This window comes from Carcharodon carcharias, chromosome 9 (assembly GCF_017639515.1).
Source record: "Carcharodon carcharias isolate sCarCar2 chromosome 9, sCarCar2.pri, whole genome shotgun sequence".
Lineage (NCBI taxonomy): Eukaryota > Metazoa > Chordata > Chondrichthyes > Lamniformes > Lamnidae > Carcharodon > Carcharodon carcharias.
The window spans coordinates 90,525,674-90,537,949 of NC_054475.1; the positions used below are offsets into that span (position 1 = coordinate 90,525,674).

Consider the following 12,276-nt stretch of genomic DNA (forward strand, 5'->3'; position numbering starts at 1 on the left):
TAACATAGACAAAGATAATCATTTCTAGGGAACTGTCATCAACAATGTTATGACATGGCAGATGATGTGTGCCAGGCAGACCAAATCCACAAGGGAAACTTGGCCAAGTTATCATAACGGTTTTGCAATTTGTATTTATTACGAGATGTGAGCACTGAATTCAGAAGTAATGAGTCCACTAAGACCTTTTGAGCTATTAACAAAATAAAAGATTTCTAGTGCATTCTTAAGGCTACAATTACTTAATATTACAACAACTCCTAAATTCCTAATTAATCTGATTTCCAGTTACACACACTCTTTAAGGCATCAGTCCAAAATAGATTTTAGATTTAAAAACAAAACCAGTAAGTTAACATAGTATCCACTTGATGGTGGAATTCTAAATGGCTTTCTCCAAATTTAGTTACTGGATACAGCAGACTTATGCACAAATGGCTGGAAGTTTCTTCAAAGTTGTTTCATACTCTCCTATTAGACCTTACATGGCCCCCTTTATATGTTTTTCTCTCTTTAAAATGTAAATTCTATTGCTCCATATGTCTTTGGAACTGTCATTTACCCATAATATAAAAACTAACATGTTGCCAATATTGTCAGTAACCTTTGGGAAAAATAAACACACTCCTTAGCCTTGCATATCTGGCTAGTTGTAAACAGGCTAACATCCCTTTGAAACCCCTTCACTAAACTGAAAATGCAAATTCCCTTCACATCTTACATGCTTAGACAGCATCCATGTTTACTCATTAGCATTTCAAAACATTTCTACACCTAGTTTCTTTTGATAATTTCAAGCTTGCAGTCTACCTGACTTCAAATGTAATTAAATCACACAGACAGACAGAACCATCTACACTCACACCCATAAACCTACTTTACAGCAAACCAGAAAAATATTATGAAAAATTATTTTTCGTTCGTGTCATGTGTTACCTCCAGTAGTCATTGAGTGTAATGCAATAGGAAATCAACATGCAATCATTTTAGGAGCAACTTTAAAATTTGGCAGAACCCTTGAAACAACCTTGGATCCCCCCCCCCCCCCCCCCCCCCCCCCCCCGCCGTGTTGAGAGCCCCTGTAATAGTAACCTAAGTTAATAATTTGAATAAAAACCATAAATGGCTGAATTGTGGAGACACACATTTGAAATGCATCTTATGACAGATAAGCATCTATAAACAAATGAAATACAATGATTTAGGACATAAAAACAATTAACCCAGAAATATGACAATCAAAAGCACATTGAATTATGCTGCTGACTTGATTCAATAGTGGCGCTTTTGCCTCTTAAATCAGATGATTGTGGATTCAAGTCTTGGGTAAGTTCTCACCTAGAGTATTGTGTGCATCTTTTGTCTCCATATCTGAGAAAGGATATACTTGTCTTGAAGGCAGCACAGCTGAGATTCATTGGATTGATTCTTGCAATGAGAAGGTTGTCTTATGATGAGAGGCAAATAAATTGGGCATATGCCCAGGAGTTTAGAAGAATGAAAGGTGACCCCATTGATACATACAAGTTTCTGAAGGGTACTTGATAGGGTTGATTCGGGGATTGTTTCTCCTGGTTAGGGAACAGGGAACATTGGGGGAGACAGCCTCAGGATAAGGGATAAATTATTTGGGGCTGAGAAATTTCTTCATTCAAAGGGTTGTGAATTTTTGGAATTCTCTGTCCTGTAGGGTTGTAGATGCTCCATTATTGAGTATATTCAGGACTGAAATTCATAGATTTCTGATATTTGGAGTGGGTAGAAATTGAGGTTGTTTATATAACAGATGATTTCTGTTATATTCTCTTTTTTCTTAAGTCCTTATAAGTCATTAGATGCAAAGCACTCTGGGACATCCCAAAGGTATGAGGGATGCTACACAAAAGCAAGATTGTCTATTGTTAGCAAAGGAAAGAAATGGGAAAAGGTGGATTGCACAGTTAAATGTAAGTCATATTAAAATTGTCTGATAATTAATATTTATAAATATTGCTGCCATTATCCCCTTATTGAGCTTTTGATTGCAGCACACTAGCGCAAAATGCAGGCAGTAGGTAATAGTTGTCAAGGATGAGCATTGGCTTTGCAGCCAATCAGGCTGATTTCTTTAACAATTTTTCTCTCCCAGCCTATGTCTGACTGTGGCTTGAACATCCCTAAAAGTGTTGCTTATAATGCAGCCCACAATATTCCAACATTCATTGCCCTTCCGGCTGATTTTTAAAAAATGATCTATTTTTAATTTAGTTTAAATTGATCAGCTTTACTCCTACTAGCCTCTCTTTATTCTCAAATTTTGAGTTTACACTATCAGTTCATACTTCTGGAAAAGATTCTCCTGCCCACTTTTCTCTAGACTCTAGAGCTTCAAATTCTCTAATGTTTTCTTGTTGCATTTGGAATAATTCTTGTTCCTCACTGCACCATTGCTGATGCTTGTATTTTCTGTTGAGTATTGAGTAAATCAGAATAACTAGTGTTGTCTAAAAGATATTTCTGACTATCTGTAAGTTTGGCCACGATGGCATAATTTTAGCCACATGCACTAATTTTAGGCAAAATTTTCTTGGACACCATGCAGTGAATGTACTTCACATGAATATTTTTCACAATTTAGGCAACTTATCAGACATAACCTGGAAGCAGCATTAATTTGTGTTTTTGTCCAGCAGTTTCATTTGCAACTTTGAATTCATCAATGATTGCTGAGAATATAGACTTACACACGATAAACCAAATGTTTCAGCAATTGGGTTGCTGCATTTGTCCATGATGCTTCCGAGTTAGAGCAAAATTTTGCAAGGGTCCCTCTTCACGATTAGTATTTGGTGACATGCACCTGCTGAGCACAAGCTGGAAAATGTGAATATTTAGAGACAAAGTGAGACAGAATTAGGTCTAAATATGTGTGCATGTATTAATGTTTAGAAAGTGCATTAATTACTCTTTTTTTCCCCTTTTTGTTCAGTGAAGGAACGAACTGCATCAAATGGAAATCTTCATCTGGAGGCAATTGAAGACATTGCTTTTGAGAAGGGGTTGTTACCAGATGTAATTGAGCTGCTTCTGGATGTGGCTATGAGTGCCAGACTAGGTAAAGGATCTCTTTGTAGAGTTGTTCATTTTAATATTTAAAAAGGAAGAAAATGGTACCGAATAAAGAGAGGCCTTACTAAGAATTTTATTTTTTGAGTATTGGTGAAAAAAGAGACATGCTGTTGAAGCTTTTCATCTTGCACTCATCAGGACAGCTACGCAAGGTAAACCATCAGTAAGGGAACAATGATTTATATTGCATGAGAAGAGAGGTGCTGATTGTATGGCAGGTGGATTCTGATTGGTAGAGGCGTTACCATAGACAGTGCAGCAGAGAACTGTTAACTGGCAAGCTTTTGTTTCAAATTCAGACCAGGCAGGTTGACTCTGGTCAAGACATTGCCATGAGAAATAGACCAGGAAATGGCTGTCCCTCAAGCTTTTGTTTAGTTGAAGAGATGGAATGTGTGAACATGCAGACAGAAGGACAGGACTCTGTGAATGAGTATATGTGTTTTCTAGCTACACTGCGAGCCTGACTGATAATCTTAAATTGGTTTTCAATATAATTCTTCATACAATAACAATTGTTTGATAAGTGTTGTCCAAATGTATAAGCACATCTAATGTTGGACACTATATATTTTGAGTTTGCAAGCATGAGTTGGTTGGGTACAGTCAGTACTTTGCTTGTTGCGAACAGCCGTGGGGACGTGCTATTTGACATGATCTGCCAGTCGTTGGGAGGTACGGCCTTCACACCTGGCATCATTCCGGCGCTGAGATTCACATAACACGTTACTCATTTGTGTGATAGGTAAAACATCTTTTTGGCTTGATGGCAGCCTCATGTTAGTGGAGAATACCACGTGTTACTACTTCATGGTAATGGTGTGCAAAAAGCTAGCTTCCCCTGCAGATCAGAGTTTTGAGATACCGTACCCATCTAAGGTAGATTGGGCTCTTTTCAGGGCGAAAAGTGGCGGCCTTCGGCCCATTCATGAGTTTGCTTGATATACAGTGAGTAATAATCTGATCAGGTTAGCCATTATCCCACAGGATGGCTTTGATGTGCCCTATTTCAGCATTGTGCTTGCATGGTGAGCAAATGGCTCAGGCCCTATTTACGAGGTTGCCAGAAAGGCCAATCTTAGCACATGGAACTGTAAGAACCCCAATATGTATATTGACAAGTGAAGGTTGGATTCCGGTAGACAGTAGTAGAGAATCTTAACAAACACGTCCAGGAAAGTGAGCTCGTTTGACTGTTCCATTTCAAAGGTGAATTTGAGTGCAACATAGAGCTCATTAAGGTGCGTAATGATAACTAATTTATGTCATTCACTGCACTTGGTCAGAGGTGTGCAAATACCTTCCATTTTTCAGTTTGATTTGGTTGTGCTGCTATATTACCTCAATTGATGACTGCACGATAAACAATACCTGCTTGAAGCACACCTGCACTGTAAACTCTCAGAAGCAGCTTGGCAGTGCAATTAATGACTTCACCAAACATGTAGTAAATCTTTCTGACCACAAACGCTCTGAAAGTGAGAAATTTGTTCCTGCGCATGGCTTCAATTTTGGTGTGCTTTTGTCCAATATCAAACAGGAAGAGGTATTTGCTGAGTTCGAGTTCCTCTACTCCCAGCTATCCCACCACAAACCAGCATCCACTGAAGATGCTGAATCATTGAAAGCACACCTAGCTAATCTAGCGTGCACATATTGCAGGGTTCTAAATGACTTGGCTGATTTTCACATGCAACGCAAATGCCTGCTAGCGTTGTGCAGCCTGAAGGCCAACCCAATCATGCACAGCTGTAAGCCCGGCAAAGGGACTGGAATAGTCATCCTCAACGAGTCTGACTATATCACCAAAATGCACGCTATTCTTGATGATGAGCCCAAATTTGTATCCATTGGGCCTGCTGCTAAGCACGATTGAACAGCCCTGCTTGAAAGCAAGTTCCAAAAACACTTGTTGGGCATGTGTAAGAGTAATGAGCTGCTCAGTGATATATATGACAGGATTCATCCTCATGGCTCACTGCGTCCGCTTATGTAGGGGCTGCCCAAGGCACACAAAAATTATGTCCTTTTACACCCTGCCTTATCTATGACTGGTTGTGCACAACATGAATTAGCTGAATGGTTGGGTTAGTAGCTACAACCAATTCTGAGCAAGTTTTCCATGGTGAAGGATTCCTGCACCTTTGCATAGACCATTCAGGACGTGCAGATTGATAGCAATGCCTTATCCATGTGCTTGTTTGACATTGCTAGCCGAATCACCAATGTACCGCTCAAGGAAGCCAGAGACATTTGCACCACATTACTAAATCATGGCAATCTAGATGCACTGCTAATGTCTGAATCTGTACTCATTCAACTCATGAACTCAGCAACTTGTGCAATTGAGTTCCGTTTTAACAACATCATGTATGCCCAAATAGATGGTGTTGCCTTGTGATCCCTTCTAGGCCCAGCTCTCTCAAACACCTTTGTTGGTTTCCTCAAGAAACGTATCTTCGATGGAATGACACTTAACCTCCTACCCCTTCCATATTTCTGATATGTAGATGATATGTTTGCTTTTTATGAATCCGCAGCTACATGTAAGAATGTCTTTACACACCTTAATGGGCTCCATCCTGTGCTCAAATTCACCTCTGAAATGGAGCAGTCAAATGAGCTCACTTTCCTTGACGTGCTAGTTGAGAAATCTGCCAATGGGCTCTCTACTATTGTCTACTGCAAGCCTGCCTTCACTGGTCAATATACACATTGGGATTCCTATAGTTTAACACGCTATAGGATTGGCCTTATTGGCAATGTTGTAAATAGGGCGATAGCCATTTTCTCTCCATGCAAGCTTGATGCCGAAACAGGGCACATCAAAGCCATCCTATGGGGTAATGGCTACCCTGATCAGATCATTGCTCGCTGCAAATCGCGCAAATTCCTGAATGGACCTAAGGCCACTGCTTTCGGCCCTTAGGTTACCCTGGAAGGGTAAGGTGTCTCAAACGTTTGAGCAACAGGTGAAGCTAGCTGTTGTATGCTGTTACTACGTAGTAACAACATGAGTGGTATTCCTCACTAGCAGGATGCTGCTGTCAAGCCAAAAAGACGTCCTGTCTATCGCACACAAATGTGTAATGTGGTATATGAATTTCAGTGCCGCTGCGATGCCAGGTATATAGGCCATACATCCCAACGACTGGAGGATCGTGTCAAACAGCACATCCCCTTGGCTGTTTGCAACAGCAAAGTACTGACTGTACCTAACCAGCCCATGCTTGCATAACTCAAAACATGGTGTCGAACATTAGATGTGATTCCACGATTGGATAACACTTGCTAAACAACCTTGATTTTATTAAGAATTACGCTGAAAACCAATTTAAGATTATCAGTCGGGCTTGTAGTGTGGCTCACTTACACATGCTAGAAACCACATATATTCACACACCTAGCACTGTCCTATGCAGACAGAAGTAGCATGTCCACGCATCACGCCTTTTCCAACTGAACCAAAGCTTTGGAGGACAGCCATTCCCAGGTTCATTCCCCATGGCAATGCCTTGACCAGAGTTCATCTGCCTGGTTTGAATTTGAAACAAAAGGTTGCCAGTTAACTGTTCTCTTCTTTATTCTCCATGGCAATGTCTCTACCAATAAGAGTCCACTTGCCAACCAATCAGCACTCTCGTTTCATGCAGCAGAAGTTGTTCTCTTCACTGTTGGTTTATTTGCGTAACCGACCTGATGATTGCAAGACGAAAAGCATTGATAGCATGTCTCTTATCTTCAGCAATACAAGTTCTGGGCTACCGAACAGCCGTTTAATTTTTCTTAAATTCGTTTATTGCCGTCATATAAACCTTCAAATAGGGCTATTCTGTTGACATCAATGATGGTAAGCATGATAGGTACACAGCTGTACCTTTGCAAACTGTAGTTGGTTTTCAAGTTAGCCTTTTGTAAAATGTGTACTATTTTTAATTTTCACAAATTTCCTCTTTTCACCGGAATAAAACACTAATGATTTGCATGTTTTCACAGTTGACAGATTTAATACGCGCCTCTTAAAGTGCCTTATTCCTGCCTCCTCGGTCCCAGTAAGTGCAGTGACAAACGCTATCTCTTGGATGTGTACAAGGAAACCTACCATCAATGTCCAGGTTAGTCAGTGTAGAAAATAACACAAAAACATTAAAAATAGGAGCTGGAGAAGGCTGTTTGATCCATCAAGTCTGGTCTCCAAATCAACAAGTTGATGACTGATCTTCTATCTCAACTCCGCCTTCACGCACTATACGTCTATCTCTTAATTCTCTTAGTATCTGCCATGAAGCTATTAACGTATATAATATTATTGGAAAATATTTTTTTTAAAATAGAGGCTTAGTCTGTGGGTGTGTCTTAATTGGATTAAAACCAGTTAGTCTGGTTGTTTTGATGTGTAATAGTTTTGAAATGTAAGTGAGAATGTATTTGCATTTTTTGAATACAGCTTTCAAGAAGGCGAGTGAAATCTGGCACCTAGTGAACAGAGACCAAGCAATATGTTGATATTAATAAAATTGGTACTATGAAAGGGGTTTTATTGTTAGAAGAGGCTGATGATACAATGAGAATTTACATTCAGTGAGCTGTGCTAGGTATAACTTCAGCAGTTTTGTATGTGCAGGGCAGAGGCAATGTAAGATCAAAGAAGCTGTAAGCCTACAACTATCGCCACAGGAACCAAAGTAAAAGGAACCTCATTTTGAATTTGTAAGGTGAAAATGCTTTGCCTGGTGTCTGGTTAAGCCGAAAGGTTGCTGTTGCCTTAATGGAGATTAGCTTGGGAATTTGTTAAAAGTTCTGTTCGTAGTAAGTTGTAGCCATGTGTTATGTGTTCAATGTGTTGTAACGTAATGAAATGTTTCATTTAGTTTAATATAAAACCCCTGGAGAAATGGTGGTCTGATTTCTGAATTTAAAGTTGCATCTCAAACATACCACTTAAAAATATAGGCTATGTCTGTTGTTTAAAGTTTCCCTCTGGGATTTTTGAATAACTCGGCTTTACCGAAAGGCTGTCTCATAACAATATCCAAAAATCTATTGACCGCTGTCTTGAATATACTCAATGACTGATTGAATTTTTTGAGGAAGTGACCAGGTGTGTAGATGAGGTTAGTGCAGTTGATGTAGTTTATATGGATTTCAGCGAAGCCTTTAACAAGTTCCCACATGAGAGACTTTTAAAGAAGGCAAATGCACATGGGATACAGGGTAACTTGATAAGGTGGATTCAAAATTGGCTTAGTTGTAGGAGACAGAAGGTGATGACAGAAGGATGCTTTAGTGACTGGAAGCCAGTGTCCACTGGCGTACCACAGGGATCTGTGCTGGGTCCCCTATTGTTTGTCATTTATATAAATGACATAGATGACTATGTGGGGGGTAGAATTAGTAAGTTTGCGGATGACACAAAGATTGGCCGGGTGGTTAACAGTGAGGTTGAGTGTCTTGGGCTACAGGAAGATATAGACGGGATGGTCAAATGGGCAGATAAGTGGCAGATGGAATTTAACCCTGAAAAGTGTGAGGTGATACACTTTGGAAGGAGTAATTTGACAAGGAAGTATTCAATGAACGGCATGACACTAGGAAGTTCTGAGGAACAAAGGGACCTTGGCGTGTGTCCATAGATCTCTGAAGGTGAAGGGGCATGTTAGTGGGGTGGTGTAAAAAGCATATGGGACACTTGCCTTTATCAACCGAGGCATAGATTACAAAAATAGGGAGATCATGTTGGAGTTGTTTCGAACCTTGGCGAGGCCACAGCTGGAGTACTGTGTGCAGTTCTGGTCGCCACATTATAGGAAGGATGTGATTGCACTGGCTGAAGTGCAGAGGAGATTCACCAGGATGTTGTGTGGGATGAAACATTTAAGTTATGAAGAGAGGTTGGATAGACTTGGGTTGTTTTTGTTGGAGTAGAGAAGACTGAGGGGTGACCTGATGGAGGTGTACAAGATTATGAGGGGCATGGACAGGATGGATAGGGAGCAGCTGTTCCCCTTAGTTGAATGGTCAGTCACGAAGGGACATAAATTCAAGGTGAGGGGCAGGAGGTTTAGGGGGGATGTAAGGAAAAACTTTTTTACCCAGAGGGTGGTGACGGTCTGGAATGCGCTGCCTGGGAGGGTGGTGGAGGCGGGTTGCCTCACATCCTTTTTAAAAGTACCTGGATGAGTACTTGGCACGTCATAACATTCAAGGCTATGGGCCAAGTGCTGGTAAATGGGATTAGGTAGGTAGGTCAGGCGTTTCTCGTGTCGGTGCAGACTCAATGGGCCAAAGGGCCTCTTCTGCACTGTGAGATTCTGTGACTGAACATCCACACCACCCTGGGGTAGACAATTCCAAAATTCACAACCCTTTTAAGTTGCTTAATGAGAGCTAAAATGCCTGCTTCAGGACTTGGCCCCATAGGTATTAGCCGTGCCAGAGTAACAGCAGAGAATACTTAGATAATTGAATATCATGCATTTCCTAAGGGTTTTCATCTAGTTTATCTTTATACCTCATCTGTAGTTTCAGCCATGCATGATTTTCTAGCAAGGATCATTAGCAATCAAAAGCAGGTATCTAATCTATGCTTTTAATTTTTCCTTTTCTATAACACTATGTAAGAGGTAATAATAGGCTCAGCACAAACTAGGAATTGGCCTGGCAGAAGGTGAGCTACAAATCAAATTATAATTGGAACGAGCTTGATGTAACACTGCTGATTTATTTTGATTTGCACATCAGAATCTGAGTAACAAAGTTTTCATAGTTCATAATCATGCCTTGGCATTCAGCCCACCACTTTAGTAAAACAATATTTAAATGGAAGCTTGACAAAACTTTCATTTTGTGGTGAAATCAACAGTCAAGCAAACTTAACAAAATATTAGTTTTCAACAAGGGAAATCATAAAGGGCAGCTGCTTGATCCTTTATCAGTTGCTTTTACTTGAGGAAATTGCCAGTTGGTTTTCTGTTTTTTTTAATGGACGTAATCATTTTGAATTTGGTGCCAGAAACACAGAAGTGTTGTGGAAGGCAGCAGCAGCAAGAGCACAAGATGTATATTAATTGAGGAAGTTTGCTGCTGGTCCTGCTGTATTCTTTCTAACTACAACTCTGCAAAGGGAGAGAATCCATGTGGTTCCACAATCCTTTGCCACTCTCTTTCCAGTGCCCAATTGATAACAATTGTAGAGTAACAGAATATTGATCTGTCAACAACTGTACCTTCAGCTGGTGAACTAAACTTTGTATCATTAATTCTAGTCACCTGGGGAGAGGTTCAGAACATTCATTAAAAATTAGTTGATTTCTCTTAGCATTGCCAATGAGAAGGCTGCATATGTACTGCTTCAATATCTGATTGTGAAAGGGATCTTCAGCATGACTTCCCTTGCTGCCTTATAGTGTTATCTTTGGGACCACAAGGATTTATCCTTGGCACCTCTTTGAATCATACTGAGTACAAAATGATGCCATTCAGGCCATTCTGTTTGTGCTAGCTCTTTGAAACAGCTGTCCAACTATTCCCACTCCCCTGCTTTTTCACCATAGCCCAGTAATTGTTTCCTTTCCAAGTGTTTATTCAAGTTCCTTTTTTAATGTTATTATTGAATATTTTATTGCCTTTTCAGGCAGTGCATTCCAGATTGCAACTCAGTGCATAAAAAATACTTCAAATTGCCTCTGGTTCTTTTGCCAATCACTTTAAACCCGTGTTCTCCAGTTAGCAACCCAACTGTTGCTGGAAACCTTGTTGATTATCAAAACGATTTATGATTTTGAATACTTCTATCAAAGCTCTTCTTTAACTTGCTCTGCTCAGGAGAGCAGCCCAAGATCTCTAACCTATCCATGTAACTGAAGCATTCCATCTCTGGGACATTCTTGTAAATTACCTTTGCTTTCTTTGTAAGGTTTTGACATCCTTTAGAAGTTTGGTGTCTTGAATTGGCCACAGTACTCCAGCTGGAAACTTAGTGTTTGTAAAGGTTTAGCATTAATTCCTTGTTTTTGTATTCTGCTTCTGTTTCTAAAGACAGTAATCCACTATTCCTTTTTTAACATCCTTCTCAACCTGTCATTCCACTTTCAAAGAATTGTGCGCATATGCCCTCAGGTCTCTATTCCTGCACCCTTTTTAAAATTGTAACATTTAGTTTATATTGCCTATCTTCATTCTTCCTACCAAACTGAATCTTGCAGAGGACAGGCATGGACACATTGGGCTAAATGGCTCCCTGTACTGTAACCATTCTTCGAATCCCTTTGTGTTAAATTACACCTGCTATAGTTCAATTATTTCACCAGCCTGTCTATGTCTTCCTTTTATTTATCCTCGCTGTTTACTAAGACATTTTAACAATTAAGATTACTTGTAAATTTATTTACTTCAAGTGCTACATTTGCATTCACTTCAAGTGCTTTCAAAGATTTCTGCTGTTAGAATATTCAGTGGTGGATTAGCACCATGAAGAATCATAAGTGGAAGAAAAGCTGACAGAGCAGTGAATGAGTGCAGCTAAATGATGGGAGGGGTCATGATGAGAAAAATTATAGGGATTAGGGTCATGTTGGGCCAGACATTGAGCACATTGTGTCAGAGGGAGGGAGTGGAATATCTCATTTTGAGGTGGGAGGCTGAGATCCAGCACAATATGGCATGAGCCCATAATCTAAGTTGACACTCCACTGTAGTACTGAGGGAGTGTTACAGTGCCTGAGGTGCTGTCTTTCAGATAAGACATTGAACTGAAGCTTCATCTATCCTCAGTTCGACTAAAAAGATCCAATAGCACTATTTGAAGAGGAGCAGGGGAGTTCTTCTTGGTGTCCTAGCCACCAATTATCTCTCAGCCAGAATCCCTAAAACAAATTATCTGCTCGATATCTCATCGCTGTTGGTCGAGCCTTGCTAAATGCAAATTGGTTGCTGTGTTTCCTACATTAAACTACAGTTCAAAAATACCTCATTACCTGTACATAAGACCATAAGACATAGGAGCAGGAATTAGGCCATTCAGCCCATTGAGTCTGCTCCGCCATTCAATCATGGCTGATAAGTTTCTCAACCCCGTTCTCCCGCCTTCTCCTTGTAACCTTTGGTCCCCTTACCAATCAAGAACCTATCTATCTCAGTACAGTGCTTTGGGATATTGTGAGAAAATGA

At 40.2% G+C, this 12,276-nt stretch overlaps 1 protein-coding gene and 1 long non-coding RNA gene across 2 annotated transcripts in view; one reads left to right on the plus strand and one right to left on the minus strand.

Moving 5' to 3' along the window:
• cenpi (centromere protein I) overlaps positions 1-12,276 on the plus strand; it is a 95,708-nt gene that overhangs the window by 12,701 nt on the left and 70,731 nt on the right. The window contains exons 2-3 of the mRNA XM_041196253.1: positions 2,969-3,094; positions 7,105-7,223. Coding sequence (XP_041052187.1) covers positions 2,969-3,094; positions 7,105-7,223 — 245 coding nt within the window. The remainder of the gene's footprint in view (positions 1-2,968; positions 3,095-7,104; positions 7,224-12,276) is intronic.
• The window catches only part of LOC121282528, a 124,679-nt gene that overhangs the window by 9,822 nt on the left and 102,581 nt on the right, over positions 1-12,276 (minus strand). The window lies entirely within an intron of this gene.